The 27,500-nt window shown below is 34.3% G+C and overlaps 4 protein-coding genes across 6 annotated transcripts in view; 2 read left to right on the top strand and 2 right to left on the bottom strand.

Moving 5' to 3' along the window:
• LOC113402030 (uncharacterized) overlaps nucleotides 1-919 on the top strand; it is a 1,180-nt gene extending 261 nt beyond the window's left edge. Inside the window, exons 1-3 of the mRNA XM_026642145.2 lie at nucleotides 1-61; nucleotides 440-541; nucleotides 622-919. The exon at nucleotides 1-61 is cut by the window's left edge and continues 261 nt beyond it. Coding sequence (XP_026497930.2) covers nucleotides 1-61; nucleotides 440-541; nucleotides 622-774 — 316 coding nt within the window. The 3' untranslated portion in view covers nucleotides 775-919. The remainder of the gene's footprint in view (nucleotides 62-439; nucleotides 542-621) is intronic.
• Nucleotides 865-2,822, bottom strand: LOC113402028 (probable dimethyladenosine transferase). 2 transcript variants are annotated; one of them, XM_026642143.2, is made up of 5 exons: nucleotides 2,665-2,822; nucleotides 2,097-2,283; nucleotides 1,679-1,982; nucleotides 1,307-1,528; nucleotides 865-1,017 (listed from the first exon to the last, which is right to left on the bottom strand). In XM_026642143.2, exons 1-5 carry the CDS (start codon nucleotides 2,720-2,722, stop codon nucleotides 868-870), a joined length of 921 nt encoding a protein of 306 aa, XP_026497928.1. In that variant the 5' UTR covers nucleotides 2,723-2,822; the 3' UTR covers nucleotides 865-867. The 2 variants fall into 2 exon arrangements, with proteins under 2 accessions (XP_026497928.1, XP_064072390.1); XM_064216320.1 differs by having other exon boundaries at nucleotides 2,642-2,738.
• An 852-nt stretch (nucleotides 2,823-3,674) lies between these two features.
• On the top strand, nucleotides 3,675-16,775 carry LOC113402022 (transportin-1). 2 transcript variants are annotated; one of them, XM_026642134.2, is made up of 15 exons: nucleotides 3,675-3,869; nucleotides 4,113-4,445; nucleotides 4,567-4,782; nucleotides 4,866-4,988; nucleotides 5,121-5,216; nucleotides 6,054-6,237; nucleotides 7,244-7,458; nucleotides 7,523-7,732; nucleotides 7,839-8,150; nucleotides 8,282-8,389; nucleotides 9,398-9,571; nucleotides 10,492-10,663; nucleotides 11,181-11,276; nucleotides 11,884-11,959; nucleotides 12,787-16,775. In XM_026642134.2, the coding sequence occupies exons 1-15, from the start codon at nucleotides 3,765-3,767 to the stop codon at nucleotides 13,067-13,069; spliced, it is 2,703 nt and encodes a 900-aa protein (XP_026497919.1). In that variant the 5' UTR covers nucleotides 3,675-3,764; the 3' UTR covers nucleotides 13,070-16,775. The 2 variants fall into 2 exon arrangements, with proteins under 2 accessions (XP_026497919.1, XP_064073062.1); XM_064216992.1 differs by lacking the exon at nucleotides 11,884-11,959.
• Nucleotides 16,776-17,296: 521 nt separating this feature from the next.
• On the bottom strand, nucleotides 17,297-25,282 carry LOC113402029 (doublesex- and mab-3-related transcription factor 2). The gene is made up of 3 exons (XM_026642144.2): nucleotides 24,825-25,282; nucleotides 19,489-19,633; nucleotides 17,297-17,697 (listed from the first exon to the last, which is right to left on the bottom strand). The coding sequence occupies exons 1-3, from the start codon at nucleotides 25,017-25,019 to the stop codon at nucleotides 17,477-17,479; spliced, it is 561 nt and encodes a 186-aa protein (XP_026497929.1). The 5' UTR covers nucleotides 25,020-25,282; the 3' UTR covers nucleotides 17,297-17,476.
• Between the last annotated feature and the right edge of the window lie 2,218 nt (nucleotides 25,283-27,500).

Raw genomic sequence — 27,500 nt, 5'->3', positions numbered from 1 at the left:
GATACGCCGCTTTTATCGAAAACCTTTAGATGTATTATTTAATAAACTGACACCTATGCTGGTAAGATTACATAACAAAACTAACCTAACATAATATTGTAAATAGCTTAAGGTTATATTATTTTGATGATATCATAATTATTTCTTTAGTACACTTAACTTCATATTATAATTAATATATTATTACATTGTTAAGATACCATAGATGATGGCTAAGCTTTGACAATCACACAATATTATAAGGAAGTTGTAATAAATTAAATTTCAATTAAAAAATCATATTTTGATTGATGGTGTCTGAACTTAGGAAGGATTGGATTGTTACTTTATCATTATAATCAAAAGATCTGCATCTTCTTTATTTACTTATCTTAAATTTAATGTAAAATTATAATAATATAATATTGATAAAATATATAAACAACCTCTGTAATTTTAGGGAGTGCAGCGTGCAGCAGATTATAGATACATCACCGGGAAACTTGGTCTAGCAGCTGTTGGGGTTTTGGCCATACATTATTACTTTAAATACAGTGGAAATGTGAGTATATATAGAAGAGTATGTAAAAATATTTTTTATAAAAATACCTAATATTTATATAAATCATTTAAAATTTTCAGGATTGGACTAAAAAGGGAGGTTGGAGGGTAACCAGGACTAAACCAATGGTTTTGCCTGGGCAACCTGGGTTTCCTTATAAATCTCAACGTACTAAAGATTCCGATTTTGCTGATAGAGGTTACAGCAATTCTCTTATTTTTGATTCAAAGTAATTTCAAATAGATTTTAGTAGTTTATTGGGAAATGTACAATAGAATTTGCGTTGTCTAAATAATATGCCATGTCTGAAAATAAAAAAACTGTTATTAAGCAAAGTGTATTCCTTCTGAATTAAAAGCATGTAACAATTTCATGAAATCATCTACATCCATTGTCCTTGCTCGCATTTGATCAGCCTCAGCTGCTGTTAATATGTTTTGCACTTTTTCTTTCATATCAAAATCTTCTGGTATTTCCTAAAAACAAATATTTAGGATTTGTAGTAAAAGGACCGATTTGTGTAGGAACAAATAGTACATAAGTTAGTTACTTTAATTAAACTCTATTAAAAACAAGTGGCTTTGTTATGTTGTTAATAGAGTTTGTTTTATAATTAATGAAATTGATTTAATCTAACTAAATGCTGAACAATGTTATAAATAGGTGTTTGACCGTTAAGTTGGAACTTTTAGTGCAGGCTACTGTAACGTTTCATTTTTAATAAAAGTTCTTATTATATATATTTATGTGGAATTGCTTATTCACCTTGTTGTGTAAAGAACAATGTACTCTATAATTTTTATCAAGTACAGCCATTGTTGTATTGTGTTTGAATGCAGCTGCCAAAGTTTTGTTTTTTCGAACAAATGCTATCCTTGTCAGACCATCCCATTCTACAAAGTTTATTGGTGGAGGTGGATTTCTTGGTTCTATTCTAACTACACTTGATTCAACTTTTGGTGGTGGCCTGAAGTTATTTTTACCCACCTGTAAAATAAATATGTTTTAAGAATATTAAATAATATACATACAATACACATTCATAATAATAAAATAATAATGATAACATGAACTAGTCATATTACCATGTTATAAGTTATCATAAAATTGTTTAATCCAAGAATGTATTATATGTACCTTCATTAACATATCAACCCTGGCCAAGAGTTGGGTGTTGATTGACAACCTGCAATACAATTTATCACCAGGTTTTGCAACTAATCTCTGTGCAAATTCTTGTTGAAACATTAAAACTGCACATCGAAAGAATGGTCTGTGAAGGAGCAGTTTAAACACTAATGGTGAACTTATTTGATAAGGTATATTTGCAACACATATGTCAAAAAATGGTAATTCTGTTTTTAAGACATCACCAACTAGAATCTGTAGTTTGGCTTGATATGGTGTACCTTGAACACGCTTTTGAAGTTCTGCAACCAACCTGAGAAATAAAAATTGGATCTTTAAACATTGTTAAACAATAATAGGATTAGTGTTGAAGGTAATATCTGAAAAATTAACAAACATTAACTTTTTATAAAATTTATGAAAGTACCTTGTATCAATTTCACAGGCAACTACTTTTTTGACTCGATCAAGCATTTTCATTGTCATATTACCAGTACCTGGACCAATTTCAAGTGCAACATCTGTGGGTCTCAGACCTGCTTTGTCCAACATAGAAGTAATAATAAGAGGGTTCTTTAATATATGCTGCCCAAAATCTTTGTTAAATTGAATTCCTGCAAAAGAGATTATAGTGGGATTTAGTTTCGCCTACATATATACTAATTATTCTGGAAATATTTATAGCAGACATCACACAAAATATTTACATAAATGATAGACATTGTGGAAAATTCTCTTAACTGACATATTCAACTAACTAATGTTAGTATTTAGCACTAGTTGTATGTTATAGATTTCAAGTAAAATTTATATTGATACTATTGCTATAATTTATGCTAACTATTGCACATGATTTTCATCAATTTCATGATATAGTTATTTAAAATTTCAAACAGTTTTGGTATTGGAGAATGTATGACATAAACTTTGTTTTTAAATAAAAAAATAAGGTTTGTTTCATGCTCGTCTAACCTCATCTTTATAACCATTTTTACCTTGCTTAGCAACTTCATTGTGAATTCTTGATTTTTTCTCAGCTTTAATTTTAGGCATTATGAAATATGATTTTTACAATTGTCTAGAGTAAGTTTGTAAGAATAACTTATTCAACAAAATAAGTTTTAAAATAAATATTGGAACTTGAAGTTTTTACTATTTGACATTGACAATTAATTGTTCAACATATTTCTTTTTTTTTCCTATATGATTAGGCATTGGTATTGTAGCGTAGAGGCTATAAATTTACTGCATTTTAAATCTAAATTTTTTGATAAAAAATCCAGGAATCACGTGTTAAAGAAATTTTTAAGATAAATGCTATAAATATGTTCATCGTTATAAAATGTATATTTTGTTTGTGGTTAGCAATATTGAGTTAGGAACTGTAAAATTATATTTAAATAAAAGCTACTTATATAATAATGAAATCATATTAAAATCAAAAATTTAAATAAATATAATTGCAACTAGAAAATAATGATATATATAAATATTTAGACTTATTTTGATATCAAATCTTTGTGTGTTATACTATGTTGTATGTTACCCGAAAATAACAATAAAAATAAATAAATAAAAAATATATGTTTCTGTGGATTTATTCAGACCGATCTATATTCACGGCAACATTAGTTTTAACTAATCACGATTAACTTTATTAATTATGCTTATACAAAACAATACGCTGGTTGAACACTACTATATACATATCAGTTACTACTACTACTACTACTACTACTACTTATAACTATTAGCCATTATACTACCGACAAACCCCAAACTTCAACAAGTTCGAAAAAGAAGTAATGCTAAATCGTAACCTGAATTATTTAAAAAAACTGAATTCTACAATATTACCTATCAATCCTGTGATTGGTAATTAAGAAAAATATATATTTTTTTGGAAATGTATAATAATTTCATTTTGCCCTAAATTAGGTTTTTTGAATTAAAAAAGTACCAATACAATAGTTTGTATCCTTTTTGCCTACCATCGCTAAATTTTTTTAACATCTGGCAACTCTAAATCGTCAAATTTTGGCATGGTTGATTTCTACAGGACTGAGTAAAATACAACCGTTTTCGTAAAATTATTATGAAAATGGAGTGGAAACCTGAAGAAGAAGGACTAAGACAAATACTTACACTTCTTAAGGAGTCTCAATCACCAGACACTGCTACTCAAAGAGCAGTTCAACAAGTATCCTTTTTAAGAATTTCAAGCTATTGCATATATCGGCGTGGATGTTTTTTTGTATATTATAACCGCTTCATTATTGATTTTATTTCAATTATTGTAAAATTAAAGGGTAGCTTAAGTTTGGTTATTATATGTAGTGGTTGTTTAGCGGCAGCTCTGTTATCTTCACGGTCGTAATGAAATCGATTTTTCCGACATGACAGTCATTGACAGATTTTGATTTCCATAACAATGTAATCTCAGAAATTGGAAGAATTAAATAAATATCCCGACTTCAACAACTATTTAATTTTTGTATTGACAAATTTGGTCACTGAAGCAGAACCAACAAGATCTTTAAGTGGTTTAATATTGAAGAATAACGTAAAAGCGCGTTATAACAGCTTTTTACCTGAAGTAGCTGAGTTTATTAAGCGAGAATGCTTATCAGCGGTTGGAGATCCTTCCCCACTGATTCGGGCTACTGTAGGTATAATTATAACAACTATAGCTAGCAAGGGAGAACTCACATCATGGCCAGAACTACTGCCAGCATTATGTCAGATGCTTGATTCACAGGATTACAATGTTTGTGAGGTATGTAAATGCCTTGAACTTATAATTACAAATTTTAAAAATACATTTTGCTATATAATATATGTTATGCTTGTTATGAAATTGGTTTGTTATGATAATTTTGTCATGTTTCATGTTTTAGGGAGCATTTGGGGCTCTACAGAAAATATGTGAAGACACAGCAGAACTACTGGACAGTGATGCCTTAAATAGACCCTTAAATGTTTTGATACCTAAATTCTTACAGTTTTTCCGTCACTCGTCACCTAAAATAAGATGTCATGCTATTGCCTGTGTCAATTATTTTATTATGGGAAGAACACAAGCATTGATGCTACACATTGATTCCTTTATAGAGGTAAGATTTTTTGTTTTCCATTAAGAAAATGTCCATAGAAATTAAACTTAACAAAGTGTATTCTTTATATATATCTTTTGCAGAACTTATTTCACTTGGCAGCAGATGAAGATCCCGATGTCAGAAAAAATGTTTGTCATGCTTTAGTGTTACTCCTAGAAGTTCGATTAGATCGACTCATACCATACTTACCTAACATTATCGAGGTAATTATGACATAATATTCATTGTCTAATATTGAATTTTCATTTAAAAAATTGTAGTAATATTAAATTTGTAATAAAAAAATTTAAAAAAATTCACTAAATTTACTATATATGATTTTCTTTTTTCAACAGTACATGTTAATGCGTACACAAGATGCTGAAGAGGGTGTAGCTTTAGAAGCATGTGAATTTTGGTTATCATTAGCCGAACAGAATGTTTGCAGAGAGGTTTGTTAAAATATTTAATGTATTACATTTAGAATTTGTTTTTGGTGAAAAAAAAAACATTTAAATCTAAAATATTATGCATATTCACTTTAATATTACTTTGATAGAATCAGTGTAAAAGTTAATATAAGCTCTTAATACCAAGTTTCCGACTGCAAAGTCAATAAAGACTATCTGTGGCAAGATGTTCATTCCTATGATAAAGTTAAGCAATCTAGGGCAAGATGTTCATTCCTATGATAAAGTTAAGCAGAAAATCTATATTTATATAATATTTTCATGAATAAATAATGTTTATTTGTGGAATATTCATTATTTGTTCATGAAAGATTATGTAAATGATAAAAAGTGTAGAGTGAGTATTTATTGACTTTCAGGCTGGATAAAAAACAAAATTGTATTTAATTAACATACCTTTGTAATTAAGTTTTTGGGTAAGAGAAACTACTGAGATTCTAAGTAGCTTTATATCTTTAAATCTTTATTACTTGAATGAGATATATTTTAAAAAATTATAGCTTTTGTTGAAAAATATTGATTTAGTATATATTTGTTTTAATCTTGTTCTCATTTTAATCTTAATATTAAGATTGATTTTTGACTCATCTATTGGCAACCTCGGCTTACAGTTAAAATATGTATGTAGCAACTGGGATAAATATATGACCAGTAAATTGGTATTAGGACTCACCGGCAGTGGCTATAATCATAATAATACTACCACAGAAAAGATAATTCGTAAGAAGAAAATGGACTACATCCGTTTGATTCAAAAGGAGGGTTCCTTTCTTGGGAGCTGTTTGTGAGCTCCGTGATAAGTGTCATGGTGACGTGCAGGTGCTGGGCCCGCGCCTGCCCGCGCTACTGCCGGTGCTGGTGCGCGGCATGCGCTACTCGGTGATGGACGTCATCCTGCTGCGCGGAGACCGCGACGACGACGCCGACGACGCGGAGCCCGATCGCGAGTCCGACATCCGGCCGCGCTTCCACAAGCCGCGCTCTCACACCATCAAGCATAACGGTGAGACACAGACTGTCAAATTTTCAAAATACTTCTTAACTACTAGTTCCTAGCCCTATAGCCGTATATATTTTCTACTTCTATTTTTGATATACAATGAAAGTTACTTCAATTACAATTAAATTCTTAATTATTTTGGAAATACTGATCTTATAGCAATATGAAACAAAAGTATCGGTATGCTTTTGGTTGATAAAATAAAACATTAATACTTTTTATTGATGTGCATTGGTTTGATAGTGAGTGAGCCTGTTTTATTAGAAATAACATAATATTTTAGCATCCCATGCTTGTGGTGCGTACCTTGTTTAAATAATAGTAACTAATTATAATAAAGTGCCAATTTTATGGGCTTTAGGTGATGGGATTAACTAAGACCAAATGTAATAATAACATTTTGTACGATATCTAAGCTACGGTATATAATACGGTTAAAACGTGACTAGCTATTAAACATGATATTATGCACGCCATTAAAATTTATGTACAATATATTATGAATCTAACAAGTATATACTACTGATAACCTTCATAGAAATTACATTTTATTTGTGCATTCTAATATTCTACGATAATAATGGATATATGATAAATCTGAAATGTTGATTTTTATAAATCAATTTAAAGTATATTAATAAAATTGATTTCATATAATTAATTATTAGTAATATAAATCAGTCTTTTGTTAGTGTAAAATAAAAACAATTTAGGTAAACCTAAATTGTTATATTGGACTTTCAAGGTAATCAAGGCTCGTTTGTGGTGTGGCCGTTTACATTGTATTTAATTGGAGTATAAATATTACATAATGTTAAAATGCATATCTAAAATAGATAGGAGTAATACTAGTTTTAACATGACTAGTAATAGTTACTTGGTAACAACTCGATTGCGATGATTAAAGGCGAATTGAATACTTCGTTGTATTGACATAAAATTGTATTTTTTTATTTAAGTAATAAATCTTGCGTAACTATTTGCGATGTTTCGTTCGTGGTTCGGGCAGCCGGCGCGGGCGACAGCAACATGTCGGGCGGCGGCGAGTCGGAGGACGAGGAGGAGGGCGGCGGCGACGACGACGGCTCGCTGTCCGACTGGAACCTGCGCAAGTGCAGCGCCGCCGCGCTCGACGTGCTCGCCAACGTGTTCGGCGCCGACCTGCTGCCCGTGCTGTTCCCCATCCTCAAGGAGACGCTGTTCCACGACGACTGGGTCATCAAGGTAGGTTCGCCGCCGCTCGCCGAGCGCCCCGCTCTGCCGCCCCTGACGCGCGCCCGTCCCGCAGGAGAGCGGCATCCTGGCGGTGGGCGCGGTGGCGGACGGCTGCATGGGCGGCATGGTGCCGCACCTGCCCGACCTGGTGCCCTACCTCGTGTGCTGCCTGGCCGAGAGCAAGGCGCTGGTGCGCGCCATCACGTGCTGGACTCTGTCCCGCTACTCCCACTGGATAGTGTCGCAGTCGCATGACCTCTACCTGCGACCCGTCATGACCGAGGTCAGATTTTTAAATGTCTAAATATTTTTACTGTCTATACAGCCTTCGCTATATCGATTTTATATTTAGCCGCGACTTTATCGTAAATGTTATAATATAATTGCAGCTTTTAAAACGAGTCCTGGATAACAACAAACGCGTACAAGAAGCCGCGTGTTCCGCCTTCGCCACATTAGAAGAAGAGGCTTGTACAGAACTCGTTCCATACTTGGGCCACATCCTGCAGACGTTAGTGTACGCTTTTGGCAGATATCAGCACAAAAACTTGTTAATATTGTACGACGCTATCGGTACATTAGCGGATTCAGTGGGACACCATTTAAACAAGCAGGAGTATATTGATCTATTGATGCCGCCCCTTATAACGAAGTGGAATGTCTTAAAGGATGAAGATAAAGATTTATTTCCGTTACTTGAGGTTAGTTCAGCAAAACTAACATAGCTTATATTGTTTATTTTATTAATCTGTCAATATTATTATTACCTTTACTGTTTAAATACATAAAGATTGTTATATTTAATTATATTGAAATGTAATATTACTTTCAGTGTTTGTCATCAGTCGCCACAGCTCTGCAGTCAGGATTCCTACCGTATTGTGAACCAGTTTTCAGGAGATGTGTGTCACTAATAGAACAAACATTAAATCAAAATATTGTAAGTATATATAACTTATTTTCATCCATATATATGTGCCTATAGGAAGTGTTTCTATTCAAACAATATTATGTTCAAGAGTAATACATATTATCTCAATAAACATATCAGATTAATTTCGAACATATTATATGATAAGCTCAATGAGTGCAGAAAATAACTGAGTCAATGTATATAAGTGTTTTGTAATATTATTATTATTATACATTATATTTGTTTGAAACAATGGGCACACTTTAAATTCCTTACATATATCATCTTATTTTGATGTTGGTGTTGATTCTGTTGAACACGATTTATACAATTATGTAATAAATAAAAGCGTAGTATGACGCATTTCTGTGGAAAGGCCTTGCCTTCTAAAAAGCGACGTTTAACACTTGCTCCGTCTGTTCCAGTTTGGATTATTAGATTTAATTGTAACAGAGTATTATTTGACATTTGGTTTTCTTTCACCTCATATAATTCATCTCATACTCAGAGATTAATGATGTGAATGGTAATTATAAAAAAATATTAAATAAACAAATGATCTCGGCGGTGTTTCCTGACTTTTAACTCGCGACTGCCGTTTTCTATCTAGACGGACTGATTATTGCGATTGATTTTGTTCAAATTAATTTAGAGATTATGTATAAGTTGTGACATGTTCTTAACCTTTCACTCAATTTTTTTCATATGTTAATTTTATTTTACTAATATTGGGTTCCCAGTTTTAATTAATTATTTAAATTAAATTAAATCAAATCCAAATCACACTCACTAACTTATGGATTGTGCTATTAAAAACAAACACCGAATCGGAAAAGAATACCCTGACCTGAGAAGGAAAGGAAGGCGAAAGGAACGTAGCGGTTTTTTTTAAATTATTGTTATCAATAAATTACAAGTAACTTAAATTTTCCGTTAAGTATAAGATTTAAGTCGTATGTTATGTGGCTTTAAATGCGATTGCAAACATTGTCCAATTCTTTAAACATTCACAATTTAATGTTTTTGTATCCACAGGCAAACAGCCAGAGTCCAGAACAATTCGAGGCACCAGACAAAGACTTTATGATAGTCGCTTTGGACTTGCTGAGCGGTCTCGCGGAAGGCTTGGACGGACACATCAATCATTTAGTGTTGAACTCTAATCTTATGCAACTTTTGTACCAGTGTATGCAGGATCCAATGCCAGAGGTATGATTTTAATTAATTTTTAAGATATCAGCCCGTCGGCCACTTACAGTGTATGGCCTGAAGGCTTAGTGTTTATTTATCATGCTGGTGCAATGCAGGTGTACAAAAGTGACATATTGTTATCGAACACATGCAAGCTTCCTCACAATGTTGTCCTTTACCACTGAGCATGGGATGACTTATAAACACATAATAACCACATGTAAATATAGTGGTGCCTTCTAGACTAGCACCAAAACTTCAATTAAGATTCACCTGTTCTAACCACTGGATTATCTCGGCGCACAGATACCTATTAACGTGTGGTCGAGTCTATAGTATCTTACACATTAGCTATTATGGTGTGTCTAATCAAAGATTTAATGAAAGGTAGTAGGCGACTATGTATTAATAAATGTAGAGGGTCATTTTTCTGATCTATGATGACGTAACGAGTCGTTACTCAATCTCAAAGTGTTATACCTGAGTATTCAGATTCAGAGGTTTAATGTTAATAGAAAATGCTTTTCTCCATGTCTATTTAATGTAGAAGGTGCCTCGGCGATCTAATCTCGGTAAATCATTCTCACATAATGACTTACTTTATCTTTTTGGTAAGAAACACGAGATCTCACTAATGAATGGATAAATGTTTCCAATGTCATGAATCGATTAATCGATCTTGGTTAACTATCTCAAAATTATCCACGGCAAGTCAGCCTGAAACTTACTTCGGGTACGTTTGTCCCGAAACCTCGGCTCGTTACTTACTCCAAATCTTCTGATTCCAAAATTGAATATAATTTTTTTTTTTTACTAATATACATATGATAGTTAATTTTTTTTTTCTAATGAAGAGGTAATAAAAAAGTCTTTAACGATTGCGAATATAAAGTCACAGGTTAAGGTAACCCTTTAATGAGACAAAAAAAAAAATACAGGTTCGGCAATCATCGTTCGCGCTACTGGGCGACTTGACAAAAGCGTGCTTCCAACACGTGCTGCCCTACATACCGGAGTTCCTGCCCATACTCGGCATGAACCTCAACCCCGAGCTCATCTCAGTCTGCAACAACGCCACGTGGGCCATCGGAGAGATCAGCATCAAACTAGGTGACACATTTACTTTGGATGCATGTGTGTGTCCGTAGTTTGTAGTTGAGATAAAAGACGCTACAGCAAAGTGCCGATATAGCTATATCAGCGGAATTGTTTGAAAAGTTAATTCCGAGGATTATCCGAAATAGATAAAAATACGAATATCAACAGAAACATGCTTTCACACGTATTGTTTACTATCGATTGCGAATACAATATAAATAATATCTGAACATCGAACCGATTTCGTTACAGAATTGAGGTCATAATTATGCCTCAATATATGTTTATATAAATATGCATAAATAAACAGTCTAACTTGGTCTTATCCTGGAATATACAGACCGCGATTAATAGTTACTGTATGTAGTAGCTGGTAAATTTTAAATGCCGGTAAACAGATGGTTTCTAACTAAACTTGATTATATTTTATTAATCAGAACAAAACTTACACTGCGCTGCAGATATCACATATAACTAATAGGACTTAAAAGTTAAAGGAAACCACGTGATCATATTTGATATTTTCCAGGACCGGAGACATCGAAGTACATACCCCTCGTACTGAGTCATCTCGTGGATATCATCAATAGGCCCAACACGCCTAAGACGTTACTCGAAAACACAGGTAAGTGAGATGAGGGGTCTGACTTCATGTTTAGTTGACACTTGTTAATGATTTTTATTATTTGCTAAAATAGTTTAAAAGTTATCCTTGGTGGCAGTCATGACTGATTATACCTTCTTCACGGCTTTTGTTACAATGTGTTCATCATATATCGATTTTCTGTTTGTATTAATTTTTAACATATTAAATGCAAGAAGTATTATACTATCAAAAGTCTATGTATCTTAAACCACTAAACTGTATTAATATATTAATTTAAAATAAATAGAATTCAGAGTTAATTCGTCCCATCGTAAAACGTCGAAACTGTCCCTGTATATATATTTATATGTATATTATAACCAAACAGCTCCAAAACATAACACAGCTAGAGATAGCGAATAATGAACGATCATTGCATTTTGAGCCATTATTTATTTTAGTTTGTGGGGTGTGCCTAGACCCTTAGTGCGCCTGGGGAGACCCGCCGTCTCCGAACTGTTCCGATATTATTTCCATCCGTAGCACCGATATGTTGCTGTACTTATGTAATTTAACTATGTTTTGAATGGTTTGTTGATTTGTTTTCTTGGTTTTGTTCTCGGTTGTCGTGGTTGTCGTGGCGTAGCGATTACTATCGGTCGGCTAGGTTATGTGTGCCCCCACGACGTCGCACCCGTTTTACATCAATTCGTACGCCAGTGGTCTGTAGTCAATTTTTTTTATTATTACTTTATATTTACTATTACGTTTTAATATCGAATAAGTTTATCGATTATTATTATTTCGATCGTGGATGGTGTTTGTTCGTGGCTTATTAATGTTGTATTGTTTTACCCGATAAGTTGATCCCGTTTTTGTTGAACCAGGCATGTGACTCGGGCCACACTTTGACTATCACTGATATATGGGGTGGTATTTGTTTAATCATCTTATTTTCAGTGTTGTACTGTATGTGTGTTGAACACCATCCGCTTTCTAAATATATATGAGATGCTAATTTTATATTTTTATTTTGTTTTATCCAAACTGCGAGACAAATCGAATTCGAAGGAACGTTAACTTAACCGAGAGCTTGCAACTCGTTCGCAGCAGCACACGTTCGTATTGTTTTGTGTTTGCTTTCAGTTTGGAACATGCTATTCAATGTCTATATAATTATGATTTTACTGGACACTCTCTAATATTATATTCACTTTAACCGATACTATATTTTCTGTATATATTTATATATATTTAGTACGATTATGTTAATATGCTTTATTATTTTTTACACGTTGATCTTCCGTTTTATATCGAGAGGACTCAAATTATCATTTGCCTTCTAGATGTATCATCATGTAGGACTTACTCCATAACAAACCTTAGACACTCACACTGTCCAGAGACCCACCTCGGATGTCGCGACCGCCCGCGAGCGGTCACCACACTCGACCGACCACACGACCCACATCACAACACAGAGCTCACTAGATAAGATACGCCCAAGCTCACGACAAGTACCGGGGCTCACCCCCCTCCCCTCCCGCAGGTGCACGTCGCTGCGGAACATCCGCGACAACGACGAGAAGGACTCGGCGTTCCGCGGCATCTGCCAGATGATCCAGGTGAACCCGGGCGGCGTGGTGCCCGACTTCATGTTCTTCTGCGACGCGGTGGCGTCGTGGTCGCACCCCAAGGACGACCTGAAGGAGATGTTCACGAAGATCCTGCACGGGTTCAAGGCGCAGGTGGGCGACGAGAACTGGCGCCGCTTCACGGACCAGTTCCCCGTGCAGCTCAGTGCGCGCCTGTCCGCCATGTGCGGCATCTAGGCGCCGCCGGCCGGGCGTAGGGTGACCGGAACGGAGTACGTTTGTTTATTTTTCGAATTGATTTTGACGCGGACGGGGTCCCTCTCGCAACGTAGAGAGTCGTGGACGGTCCGTCGTTCGCCGTAATATTCCATAGTGGAAACTTGTGAAATTTTAATAACATAGTGCTGACGTTTAGCGTTGTTATCGCACATCGAATCGGACCGAAGTCGTTTCGTGATTAAATCGACGCGTGTTAGACCGTTCGATATCGAGTACGTATGATTGTCTGCTTTCGTTTGTGACGAGCGCGATGTCGTCGCTGGTATATTATAGCTTACAGTGGAGTCGATGTCCATATGCCTTCGTATGTATTAATTTTAGTACCGTTCTTGACGATCACTGTTCTGCCATTGTTTCGTGCGCTTGTGTTATCTTAAATATTGACTAACATTTGTACCAAGTGTATCCCTTTAGACGTTAATTGTGAACATTTTAATAGTTTTTGGATAATGTATACTGAGAAATTAACAAAGAAGTTTATACACATATTTGTCTAAAAGCATTTATTCGTGTCTCCACTAGGCTTTTCTTTCGATTATATTTTTAAGTATATAAAAATTGATGTGTTAACTACTATTTTAAAATACAAATTACAAGACTTAGTAAAATCGAGAATTTATGTCAACTGTGATTTGTGACTGGTTTATTTTGACTAATATATGTGTACGAATATATGTCGATGTCGATGTCGATGTAGATATACTGCTTTGATAGATTTTACGCGGGCTAGATATCTGCTATATAATATACCAAATAGTATTTTTACGTTGTATTTTATTTAATGGATTTGTATGTTTGAGTTGCCCTCGTCGAATGAATTCTTGTGATGTTGACTCTTGCTTCCTATCAAAATTGTATAATCTGTATTTTTATTAACATTTATTTTTCCCTTCGAAAAATAAAACCCTGGCCTGTGTATCTAAAAGGTATCAATAATAGGTTTTAGAACAATAAAATGCTACACATAGAAAATATATGCAATATTATTTGATATCATGTAAAGAAAACTAACTAAGTAACATTGAAAAGAATATTAGAATATGCTGGAAGTAATATTTTTTTACAGTTGGCATGACGACGGTTGATTCACGACGGGCAACTTGTACGATTGATATAAAGTATTGTTTATGTGTATATTAAATGAAAATATTTTTATGTATATGTAAATACATATTGAGTTGTATATTATATTACTATATGCAAATAAAATTGTTACCTTTTATTTTTATAAAAGCTAAAAGTCTGACTTTAAACACTTGTTATGTCATATATTTTTTTTTTCAGATATATCAGGCTCCTTTCTAAAAATTTGAAATAATGTCGAAATATAAATAAATACTAGCATCGGTAATTGAGATCGTCATGAAATATTTTAGATCTTTTTTTTTTTTTATATTTTAAAAAGGTATTGTAATTATTTTTATAAATACGAAAGACGTTTTGGAAAGGAGCCTGTCGAGTGGGGATCTGAAAATTTGTAGTTCGATTGAACATTAGTATATTTTGCAATCGCGTAGGGTTAAGTATGCAGTGGAATATTAAGGGTTTTTCGGGGAAACAGTTAAATTTACATTCCTTGGGGATTTCATTTATTTTTCGGTCTCATATTCGATTGAAATTATCCGGACGTTATATATTAATCGTTATATACAACTAAATTGTGTGTAATATTCGTATATGTATCACCCACAAGTGCGTCCCTGATGTCCAAGTCGTTCCTCCCCCGAGTCCCGTCTAGTCCCCGTCCTCGTCGAGTGCCAACGAAGCCTGATAGCGCACGTTGCGGTATGAGCGCTCACATGAACGGAACGTGAGTATTTTCCACACGAATGTAGGAACACGAAGTTTTAAAGTAAAGTTATATTTTGGTAGCTCCACTTCTCCGAACTGCGGTCGAAATTTTTATATCGGACACATTATTTTATAAGCGAAACGCGAACTTTACGGGTGATCTCGTAATTTATATTTTAAGGTTAGTAGATTTTGTCGACATTTTTAAATGTAGTATCGTTTTCCTAAAAACCGTGATAATAGCTGTTTAAGTGTTTGCGTGAGTGTGTGAGTGAGCGAGGCGTTCGTGGGGCACTTCCCATCCTCCGGCCGGTCTGCGTCTTGGCTGTATCGTTGAATCGTACAGTTGGGACCGTAATGTTTTGTGTTGTGAATCATAAATTTAATTAAATTTTGTACGTGGTTAAGACATCAATACCGTTTTTATCGAGTTATGTATCTTTTTCTAATACGATTTGGTGATTCTAGACATTATTCGATTTAACTCAACGAGACCACATTCACGGTTAAAACTTTGATAAAATGTTACAACAGATTTTACATGTTTTTTCGTATTCTGTTTTCGAGTCGCCAAGTTTCTATTAACCATTTTTTTAATTTTTTCATTGAAATACATAAATTATAATTGGTCAGTACATTTAAAATCATTTGAGACAATCATTCAAATGGAATAGATTATGTTGTCGCGTAGTTGTTTGTATAAATACTCGAAGCGCCTTCACCCTTGTTTGATGTTTGAGGATACGTATTTAGTCGTCGTCGAAATTAATTATATAAATCGTACTTACATGTATCTATTTTGATATTTGTATTGTATTTATAATATTTATGAATATTTTCTGTAATACTTTATTTATTAGTTATATTTTAACTATTAAACAAGTAAACGTCGCTTACCGTTGTCAGTTGTTGAGGAGAAAGTAGCTATCGCATGTGAAGCACTTAAAATGGGGGCTGGTAGCTTTAGCCAATTACAATAGACTTAAAATTTAATCCGTTTGATAGCAAAAATTAGGTACGTATTAAATAAAATGTATTTTTTTTTTATTTTGTAAACTGTGCATTGTTTAGTTACAAATCTTCATAGGCATATTTTTTTGGTTTAAAAGTACTTCGTTTGTCTCGTACAAATAGTTTTGAAATGTTAGTACAGTAAAGATTTTGTATGTTTTTTTAGAACAGCTTGTTTCACGTTGAATAAAAACAAGATTTGTATAATTCGAAAGCATCGTAATGTCCTTAGATGAACTGTGATCATTATACAAATTCATTTAGGTAGTAATTTGTATCACGAAACTATCCATTTCGATTCAATTCGTGCGAAACAAAATTGTATATTATATACCTACTAAAGTCGCAATGCATTGTCATGTGTTTTTAACTTGTTAATATTTTACACTTCATAAACTAAAAAATAAACCTCAGAAAAATCATTGAATTAAAAATCTTACAGTGAAAAGTTAATGTTGTTTTGATTTTCTTTATCTGTTTGGTAAAAAAAAATTATAATAGAATGTCTGCTTGTTTTCCGGCCCCCGTAATGAGTTGTGGCTGTTTTTCGTTCGGTAGATCTTGTGAGTACAGTCGAGTACAAATTTCATATGAAATCGAGATTAATAGTCATTCCTACCTCTAATCTAAGGCCTAAATAGCCGAAGACGTGTCAACAAATTCTTGTTATTTTATAAACATATTAAAAAATATATCTGTACTCATTTTTATCAAAATTGTCCATAAGTTACAGTTTGCAGTTCCTACTGCGCATCGTTTCGTGTACCTATGTATGTATAAGTTCTGGTTGTAATACATTGACCTCACCATAGACATTCTTTTACCATACATTTCGTTAATAAAGCACTCATTGTTCGATAAATGACTTTTATTTTAATAAAACTTATGCACGTTTATGCCAAAGCTGATAAGCAGAAGTGATCAAATTTGAATAACGAATGTTACTAACAAACATCGACAGAGGACGTACTGTTTAAGTATACCTACCCTAATGTTTGTATGAATGTTAAATTAACTTAAAATTGTAAGTTTTATAGTAAAGATCGAAATATGAAACAAAATAAAACACTAACTTTATAATGTAGAAGCAAACTGAAAATATCATAATATTCCATATAAGAATTAAATGGAGAGAAAAGCTGCTAACGTTACATCATTAAAATTAAGTACTCTCTTAATAATAATAATCCGACTCCGACAATATTAATATATAGCCTATTCCAATCGAAGGATTAAAGATAAACCATCCTTAGATTTACGCGTTCCATGCTATTTGTTAACAGCACAGTCCTTGATTAATATGTGTTTATAAATACAAACAAAAAAATTAGAAATCATTCTACCTAACTATTTATATCCATATTCATTTTAATTCCAAAGTTCAAGCTTATCGCCATCGACGATCAAAACGCCATTATTCTCAAATCCAAAATGAATATTATATATTATTCTTGCTCTCGACCAATGATATAGCGTCAATTCGTTGTTGTTTATTTGGCTTTTGTCCTCTCGTGGTTGGAATAGGCTATAGTTACAAATATATCGTTAACACGCTGGATGCATCTACTTCACACCGATGATGGACTCGATAGAGAAGGATATCTTGGGTCGCGGCGGCGGCGCGCAGCTGGAGAGCAGCGCCGCCAGCAGGTGCCGGCACAGCGCGGGGCCGGGCGCGGCCGGCGGCGCCGCGAGCCCCGCCTCCAGCGACGCGTCCGCGAACGCCTTGCGGCGCCGCACGCGCTCGCTCCACGCCGGGTCGCTCTCCGTGCCGCTCGTGTGCTCTGTGAGACCGGGAATGACGCCTATTGTTATATAGATTGATTTTTGATTCATATGTTGTAACTTAATATTACAGGATCGGATTATTCCCGATGTACCCTTGAGAGGTGGGAACGAATTGAAGATATTATTTCGAATGAGATGTGGCGTGGTAGGGTTTTATTACCACCCAATAGTAAGAATCCGGTTCAGTTTATATTAACTCACCGACTAACGAAATATAACAGAATTTACTATATTAATATACTTTTTTATATTTAATAGACTATTAACATTTAAATCTTCTTATCTTTTTGTCTGATCATAATAATTTTGTTATCGATGATATTGTTAAACACCATATATTGGCTAAAATATTTGGTGTTTTTATTAGGTAGGTAGGTATCTACTTTATCCTCATCCTAATATTGTCTAAGAATGTGACGAGCGATAAACATACTCCCATTATCATTAGTTATAATGATACAAGTGTATCGAATCAAACTATACACTCGCAACACTATTTAAAAAGATCTTTTTTGGCACCCGCTGAGCTATCATTCAACCGAGCGGAAAGACATGTTTACAGTCAACAGTACGCTGTAACGCGACACCCCGACAAAGAGCCGCCTTTGCGTTTTTTGTAAAACAATCTACACATTTTTTAGAGCTCATAAAAATAGTCAAAAGATATTTAACTTTTTTTAAAGACAGTGAAATGTTGCCGAGTTTTAAACGACAGCTTTTGTTCTATAATGAGGCGGGGACGCTTAGAAGCACCGTTCAAAATTTTATTACTGCGGTGCTCTATTTTTAAATAGTATGAAGAGTATCTTTTTACATAAAAGAATATTACCACTTAAACATCACACATACAAAACGTTACGTAAATTTAATTTGGACTCGTAATAAAAATGTAATCTGTTCTCTTGGGTCATAGACCAAAACAAAATATTAACTGATATTTCGAAATTACACATTTCAAAGAAATTTGTCGGAAATTCTAGAGCACATCTTTTCAAAATACAATTTAAGCAGGATCGAATGTTCCAAAATAAATATTTATTCAGCTAATTCGCATGAGGCATCAGTAGCGAGAAACGAAACAGACGACAGAGTCTACTCGTTTACAAGAATAACAAAACGCTGAGTGCTACGCGACATAACGGACATTATCTCAGTAGTAAAGTGAACTCTTTTAGATTACCTAAATAACGTTTATTATCTTTTAGCGGAACTAAGTTATGTGAACGCTCAATATCAATACTATATTTCAATACTTTAGGTTCATTTTGAGATATTGTGCACTCATTCTTTAGTTTTTCGTGTAGTATTAACGAAAATCTAAATACCATATTTGTGTTTTTGTACTTTTAATATAGTATTTATGATTTCATTTGATGATGAGCATCTCTTTTTATATACTCAAACAATATACATTGTACCTACAATAATTGCATTGATTGACAAAATGACAATTTTTAAAGAAATAATAGTATATTATTAATCTATTGTTTTTTTTTTATTTTGTATTGTTAAAAAATATCCCGCTGAGTTTCTTTCGCCGGTTCTTCTCAGGTCCGAGGTGCTAAATTCCGAACCGGTGGTAGATTTTTGACAATCAATAAGCAAGTGTAAACACTTCTATATTGAATAAAGATTTTTGATTTGATTTGATTTGATTTGTAAACAGTAAACATAGTAAATCACTTTGTTGTAAATCTTTTTTTGAATGAGTTTTTCATTTAGGACTGACAATGCCTCAGCTGAAGTTGTGGAAGGTAGAGCAAAAATAAAAACATAGAAAAACTAACCAAAGGTTGCGGCCGGGATGGCGTAATTCCGCGAAATTTGCACACTGCGTAGACGAGCGCGGTAAGCACGTTTACGCGCCGCAAGCGCGGCCGCTTCGCCGTCGCGAGCCGCGCCGCCTGCGCTTTGCTGCCGTCGAAGCGCGACCTGTGTGCAATCGAAAATCCTTTAAAGAACGGCAGGCAATTAAAAGTATAACGCAAAATTGCCCCACACGAAGCTATTGATTCAAACCATAGATTTACATATTCCATGATTTACTAATTATCTCTGCTATACTTGTCACTATATACATACTGCATTACAAATAGTACTTGATTATTATATCTTTAATTTTTTATCTATAATACAACAATTTGCTGTTGGAGTAGGATAAACCTTTCGTTTTTTATATTATTGATTGTTATTTTTGATGTTATAAATAGTAAGTAGCTGCATTTTTAATCGTATTAACATTTACGTAAATTTTAGTTCTTTAAAGGTTCTTTGTTATAATAAATCAGGCAGGAAATAATGTACTTAGATACAGGCATAATCAGTGCCGAGTTCAATCTTAACGCTGCCCCTGGGAACTACAAATACCCTATCGAAATTTTGCAGAATATTGATATATACACAACTATCTACCAAATAAATAAAATTATTCATTTACAGTAAATTTATTAAATATATTTTGGAAGATAAGAAAAACATTTCCGATAACGCGAAGTTTTTTTTTTCTCTTTTACCACGGGTAGGTATACTAAAAGAAGACTTATTGCGCACGAGATCTGATATTTATAAGCAAGCTATACAAATACTGTATACTAGCTATGTATATAGATACTCTAAGATTTCATTATCATTTTAAAAGAAACGACATGTATCATAAATCATAATACCTAATGATAATTATTTTATTAATAAAAATAGATATTTTTTTGTGTTCCATATTAATAATTATTATAAGTGTGAAAGTAACTCTGTCTTTTACCTTGTCACGCTTTGAGTTCCGTGAAAGAACAAAGGTTAGTTAGTATCACGGAAATCATTCTAGAGGGGTGGAAGTTTGTAAGGGGAGTCAATCATTAAAGTACAATCTTAAGTAAGGAATATAAAATTTATTATAATGAGACTTAAATAACGTTTGTGTATTTTGACAATCATTAGAAAATGATTTAATTTTTTAAGGACGTTACGTATCTACATATTTACATTCTATCTATAATTACCACGGACAGATTAATTAATTCATTGTCGTAAACACACTTCTAATGATAATACTATGGCATCAATGTGACCGACATGAAACAATCACTGCAGGAGCATTTCTTTGGTCGTCTGAAAAAAGTACTCAAGAGTCTTTTGTCGGGTGGCAATAAGGTTCGTGCCTTCAATGGTTGGGTCATGCCGATCTTGATGTACTCTTTCGGCATACTCAAGTGGACTCAAAAAGAACTAGACGCCTTGGATAGGAGAGTCCGTGTCCTGCTGACTGCATATCGGATGCATCATCCTCGGTCTTCAATGATGAGATTGTATATCCCACGGAGATGTGGTGGCCGTGGCTTTTTAAATGCCAAGACCCTACATAATCGTGAGGTATACAAACTCAGGGAGTATTTTCTCCACACTGACTTGGATATGCACCGAGATGTAGTTACAATGGACAAGGGGCTAACTCCGCTCTCCTTAGGCAAAGAGAACTGGCGCAAACCTGTAGTACTAAGTACTGAGAACCGCAAGGGGGTATGGAAGAGCAAAGAGTTACACGGACGCTTCTATCGGGCCCTTCATGGACCCGATGTGGACTTTATGGCGTCCGTATCTTGGCTACGGTTCGGCAACCTATTCGGTGAAACCGAAGGTTTTGTCTGTGCAATTATGGACGAAGTTATCATGACGAACAATTACCGGAAGTATATTGTGAGGGATGGCACGGTGGACATATGTCGGGCGTGTCACACTCCGGGCGAATCCCTTAGACATATTATTTCCGGTTGTTCTCGTCTTGCTAACGGAGAGTATTTGCACAGACATAATCAAGTGGCCAAGATTATCCATCAACAACTTGCACTTCGATACGGTCTTGTGGTATCAGAGGTACCCTACTACAGGTATGTGCCCGACCCAGTTCTCGAGAATGGTCGTATCACACTGTACTGGGACCGATCTATAATCACTGACAGGACTGTTGTCGCCAACAAGCCTGATATAGTGGTGATAGATCGGTCAGAGCGCCGCACGATAATTGTTGACGTCACCATCCCTCATGACGAGAATCTCGTGAAGGCTGAGAAGGATAAGCAAATAAAATATCTTGACTTAGCTCACGAGGTTGTCGACATGTGGGATGTGGATACAGCAGCTATTGTGCCGATAGTCGTTTCAGCGAATGGCCTAATGGCCAAGAGCCTCGACCAACACCTTAAGAGGCTCTCGTTAGGCAGCTGGGTCATGGGCCTGATGCAGAAGGCAGTACTCCTCGGCACGGCGCGTATTGTGAGGAAGTTCCTCTCTCTGGGGCCCTGACCACCGGTGGCTTGGACCCTGTTCCCGCCACTGGTTGGCCTCTGTATTTAATATTTTTAAATATATTTTATATATTTTGTATTTAAAAATGTATGTATACATGAATGAGAATAAATAAAGCCAATACTATTATGATAAACTTGAAGTAAATCTGCCTATCTGTTACGCTTTCACGACGTTGCCGCTGAACATATTTTGATGAATTTTGGTGCGGAGTAAGCGTAAGCCTTATGAAATGACAAAGGCTACTTTTTTAATTCACCAATCAAGGTAAAATGGCGGGTGAAGGTTTGTGGGTTAAAGCCGTGTATTCAGCTACTATGTAAATAAAAACTATTTTTAATTATGCCGATGATGTAATGAATAATAATACTGAAAAGAATAACAAAGTTGTTCAAGATGTACAACTACAAATCACAAATGAAGATATCACTGGATCTTCCTGTCCTATAGAAAATAATTCCTAAACAAAATTCTGTCAGCTAGAATAGTATCGCCATTTTATTAAGTATTGTCGTATATCAAAATTGACAAGAACCTAAGATTGATCCCTGTGACACACTCATGCTATTAATGGCGTTTCGCGTTTGATATCGCAATAACCATCAACAGTAGGTTAAAATTTTGTAGGACCTAAATTGTAGAGGATAAATGAAGCAACAAAAATGTGTCTTATTACAATTGTCGTATCACGACGCACAGTCGAGTTATCAGCCGATGGTCATGAACACAACGTAAGGCCTTATGCAATATTAAACCATTAATATTAGACAAATTAGTGAGAAGTTTATTCCAAATATATTTATATAATATTATTAATATATAATATAAATGTATAATGATAACACAATATGGACAAAACGTATCTCTCACTTGAGTCTGAGATAAATTAAACGGTTCCACTTTTTAAATATACGTATTAATTAGATATAAGGCTACCGAAATACACTTGGAATTCGTGCAGCCGATGGCAGTTAGAGCGTTTTCACATTATCCGATATTACACATACATTATATGTAAAGGAATAATATTTATCAAATTTAATGAACAATGAAGTTTCAATTTAAAGAGCCCTCCGGTGCAACTGGATGGAATTTGCATAATTCATAGTAGTAACTATAAGTATCAATCCGCTCATATATCGATAATATTTAGGAATATTATCTACCAGCCGAATCTTCTTTTTGCTTGATATTAATCATATCAATATAAATAATACATGTCATTACATATATGTATGCAGTGCCGGAAAGGGGGGGGGGGGTGGCGATGGTCCAGGCCGCCTAAGTTCGGGTGTGGTGAAGTCTGAAGTATATACGAATATCGTTAGAGTCAGTCCTCGTTCACTCAAACTTAAGCTTATAGATATTTAAGATAGATCTGTAAGGGTCGTCTTTGGCCATTCTAGTCCGACCTTTGTCGAAAATAAAAAGGCCCTGAATGCATGTCCAGCTTGGAGCGCCTTAATTGTTAAGGCTGGCCCTGCACATATGTAAGTACTAAGTACATATGCTTACATTTGAATAAATATTATATTATTAAATAGATTATCAATAAGTTATCTCAACTAATGTAACTAGGTGATCACTGAGCGCTGCAAGATATTGAGTATCCGTCGGTCTTGACAGTTTGATAATTTTCAATAGTCGTTTCTCCATTACATGTTAGATTATATTTCGATTTTATAGCATTGCAATAAGTACTTAGATTTTGTTTACCTGAGTACTATAGACAGAGCCGTCTCAAGTTATGCTGGGCATCTTGGGCACCCATGAATTTGGGGCCCTTTTGGTAAATATTTAGTACCATGTACAAATAATTTGCTTATAGCCAGGCCTTAAATATAGTTTCAAATAAACGGTGCGGTACTTTTCGTAAATTCGTAGAAATCTGATTGGTTGTACAATTTTATGGCTATAGTATAGCTATTTCAATCATGAAGAGCACGTCTATAGCTTTCAACTTTTAATATCGACTGTCGTCACTAGCCTTTTGATAAATATGTTAGTTATTTCTTACAAATATGACAATTTCGAAAATATAATGTATAGCAGTCAACGTGAGCATAAACGTGTATAACAAATTGTTGGTTCGTCGGGGCCCTCATAGGATGGGGGTCCTGGACACGTGCCTCGTGTGCCCTATGGTAAAGACGGTAATATAGACTATAGATCATATAAAAAAAAAATTGTGTTTATGATAAAATTATAACAGTAGGTGCATTCTCATTGACAACAGTTGTTTCCTTTAAAATTATTAATTTTTTTATATTTGAATATTATTGATTTGTTTATTCAAAAGTGCTTGTAAAAGCCTACTTGAATAAAGTATATTTTGATTTTGATTTTGATTGATTGAGCTTATTAATAAGTGTACTTATCCTTTGTTTACACTTTCAGAGACATTGCACTAGACACAATAGCTAAGTAATTAACCACTATATCCGTATCCATACTGTACTAGAAAATGTTAAACTTTTATTTATGGTATAGGTTGGTGGACCAGGTGAACGAGATATTGGCCACCCGATCGTAAGTGGTCACCACTGCCCATAGACAAAGGCGCTATAAGAAATATTAACCATTCCTTACATCGCCAATGCACCACCAACCTTGAGAACTAAGATGTTATGTCCCTTGTGCCTATAGTTACACTGGCTCACTCACCCTTCAAACCGGAACACAACAATACTGAGTACTGTTGTTTGGCGGTAGAATATCTGATGAGTGGGTGGTACCTACCCAGACGGGCTTGCACATTCTAAGCCCTACCACCAAGTAAAATGATTTAATGATTTACCTTTTAATTATTTTAAATTAAACATACCTGTGCCGCCATAACTCGTTGTCTCTCAAGCACCAGCAAACAGCCTGGGCAGCGGCAGTCCCGCCAACGACAGAGTCTCTTGTGACCCTTCAGGCATGATATGACACCGTGATTACGACACCTGGCGCACTTGGGCGTACGTAGGGCCTTCCTAGCACTACCATTGTAATCACCGTCTTTTCTATCACTTTGCATGGTGGTATCAGTATTAAAATTTCACATTACTGAATATTTATTTAATATTTACTTATTTATAAACATAATTAATTCAAAACATATTGTTTCATTATAACACATTTTAGTTCATATTTATTTCGTGGCAGGTACTGGAACTTTAGTGACAATTTCAACGATAATAGCGTCTCGAATTCAGATGTTTGTAAATCAACTGGAGATGCTACCGCTGAAATAACTTTTCAGAGATTAAACATTACGAGATCGTTGTCTTAAACAATACAGACTCCGCCCACGTAGGATCACTATTGGCCAAGCGAATAGGGGGCGGCTACGCCAACATGTATAAATTATTTTATTTTTGTAAAATGATATTTTTTAAATCTTTTGTTTGACTTTTTATTATGTATATTATCAGTAGACATTATTGAATGATGAGTCTGTAGTCTATACCTACCTATCGTATATTAATTTGAAAGAGGTGCCCGTTTCTTTAAATATAAGTAGGTATTATTACAAACTTACTTATGTAATATATTAGAAAGTACCTAAATGTTTTAAATATTTAAATATATATCTGTATACTAAGTTATTTGATAATGCTTAACTATTTAGATTAAATTTAAGCCTTTATTAGCAGCGTCTTAGCTGGACACTAGCGCAGACAGGGTTTTATTCTGCCTTGGACTCGTAATTTTGATTTATCTACATTTGGCAAATAATATGTAGGTACCTATCTAATATTCTGTTTTCACTTTACGTTTAGTATACTTTCTTCATGTAGGCTGAGATTGCTGAAAACAAAATTGCCTCAGTGTTTATCAAAAACCTCAACCTTCACCCGTAAATTGTAATTTTATAAGATTTTTAATATAAAGCTGTCACCAGGTAAATTATACCGAGAAAAACGGTAACAAAATACAGTATTTAGTAACTTGTAAGTATCTTGTAAGTTACAAACTGTCTACCTACACTTTATCATCAATCATATAAATTTAATAATAATCAATTTATAAATTTAGCTACCAACGCTCTTTGTATGAATATCAAGGAATGCTCTAAGATTTTATCTTCATATATCAAAATATGAAAAAAATATTTTATAAATAACAACGATTCACTACGAGTATTTTACGGCGTATTAGACGATTTTTACTAGTCAACTATGTTAAAGACATTATAAAGTGCCCGAAAAGAGGTGCTCCTATCACATCTATTAATTCACGCTCAGTGTGACACAGGACAAGATCTAAAATATATCCAATAGGCCAACGGCTATAATATGTGCTTACCAAGGTACAGAAATGATATGTATGTGTAAACCTGAGACTTTCTTATATCAGCTGTTTTTGTGAATTTTTACTGGAAAAATACAGAAACTTTGAATCGTTCATCCGGGATTTACTAGCTTTACAAGTTAAACCACGTCTCAGTAACTAGACCAACGAGGTAGTCAAAGAAAGGGTAGCTTAATCTGTATTAATATTATAAATGCGAAAGAATCTCTGTTTGTTACGCTTTCACGGCTAAAGTACGGAATCGATCTTGACGAAATTTCGTACAAAGGGCGGACATAGACTACTTTTTCCACTCTTTGAGGAGTTAATGTTGGAGATAATGGTTTGCTAACGAGTTATTTTGCGTTGTTCGTCATAAACTATATTCAAAAACAGCGAGGCCGCGGGTTAATCTAGTACGTATTAGGTACATTTATCAAAATCAAATATTCTTTATACAAGGCACATAAAAGCACTTTTGAATCGTCATGTTACAGCGTAGAATTAATGTAAAGCTACCACCGTTTCAGAAAGTAGATTTTACCGAAAATAACCGGTAGTTAATCTTTTCCACCATTTAATTACAGAATATGTCAGTAAATTACAATTAAATTTATATAAGTATATCCTGCTTAGAAATCAACAAAAACTACGCTTTTTATCTTTGCTAAGTATTATCTTGGATTGAGTAAAATGCCTTATCAAAGTTATTTTTGACATGAGCTTCAATTTTTTAATATAAAAAGTTAAAAATAACCATGGAATCTTATTAGAGAAACGAATACCCTGCCCCAGGAAGAATATATTAACTTGCCGAAGTATGAAACTATATAGGTGTTATTTACCTTTCCTCCTCGTCTATACAATAGTCACAATTTCTTTCAAAAATATCTATACAATCGTGAATCTACATTATATCTAAACTATTAAACATACTGTGAAAGCAACTGTAAGTATACCCACAAGCATACCGAAGGTCCCGAGCTCCAAACGTATACTAAATATCATTGGCTTACGCTCTTAACAGTTTAACCGCTCTAGTACACATAGCTAAAGATATATTTTTATTTTTTATTAACCGATTGTTATCCAATAATATTATAAAAATGACTGTATGATCATCAATCCATGTAAACGATAGGTACGGAATCTCGGGTGACCATTGCCAATTACATCTCGTATTACCCTCGCCGGTGTCCAGCGATTTATTCATTTCTAATTCTGT

The sequence above is a fragment of the Vanessa tameamea genome, chromosome 2, assembly GCF_037043105.1.
Source record: "Vanessa tameamea isolate UH-Manoa-2023 chromosome 2, ilVanTame1 primary haplotype, whole genome shotgun sequence".
Classification (NCBI taxonomy): domain Eukaryota; kingdom Metazoa; phylum Arthropoda; class Insecta; order Lepidoptera; family Nymphalidae; genus Vanessa; species Vanessa tameamea.
Note: the sequence above shows the minus strand (reverse complement) of the source record. Positions and strands in the feature narration are given on the sequence as shown.

Excerpts from the sequence above, each read along its gene's own strand:
- LOC113402028 (XM_026642143.2), bottom strand. The coding sequence starts at position 2,722 with ATGCCTAAAATTAAAGCTGAGAAAAAATCAAGAATTCACAATGAAGTT. Across the intron at positions 1,983-2,096 it reads GCCTGTGAAATTGATACAAG|GTTGGTTGCAGAACTTCAAA; the intron begins GTACTTTCATAA and ends TTTATTTCTCAG. Across the intron at positions 1,018-1,306 it reads ATTGTTCTTTACACAACAAG|GAAATACCAGAAGATTTTGA; the intron begins GTGAATAAGCAA and ends ATTTGTTTTTAG.
- LOC113402022 (XM_026642134.2), top strand. The coding sequence starts at position 3,765 with ATGAAAATGGAGTGGAAACCTGAAGAAGAAGGACTAAGACAAATACTT. Across the intron at positions 3,870-4,112 it reads CTCAAAGAGCAGTTCAACAA|AAATTGGAAGAATTAAATAA; the intron begins GTATCCTTTTTA and ends ATGTAATCTCAG. Across the intron at positions 11,277-11,883 it reads GACGTTACTCGAAAACACAG|CGATTACTATCGGTCGGCTA; the intron begins GTAAGTGAGATG and ends GTCGTGGCGTAG.
- LOC113402029 (XM_026642144.2), bottom strand. The coding sequence starts at position 25,019 with ATGCAAAGTGATAGAAAAGACGGTGATTACAATGGTAGTGCTAGGAAG. Across the intron at positions 19,634-24,824 it reads AACGAGTTATGGCGGCACAG|GTCGCGCTTCGACGGCAGCA; the intron begins GTATGTTTAATT and ends GATTGCACACAG. Across the intron at positions 17,698-19,488 it reads CATCCCGGCCGCAACCTTTG|AGCACACGAGCGGCACGGAG; the intron begins GTTAGTTTTTCT and ends CCGGTCTCACAG.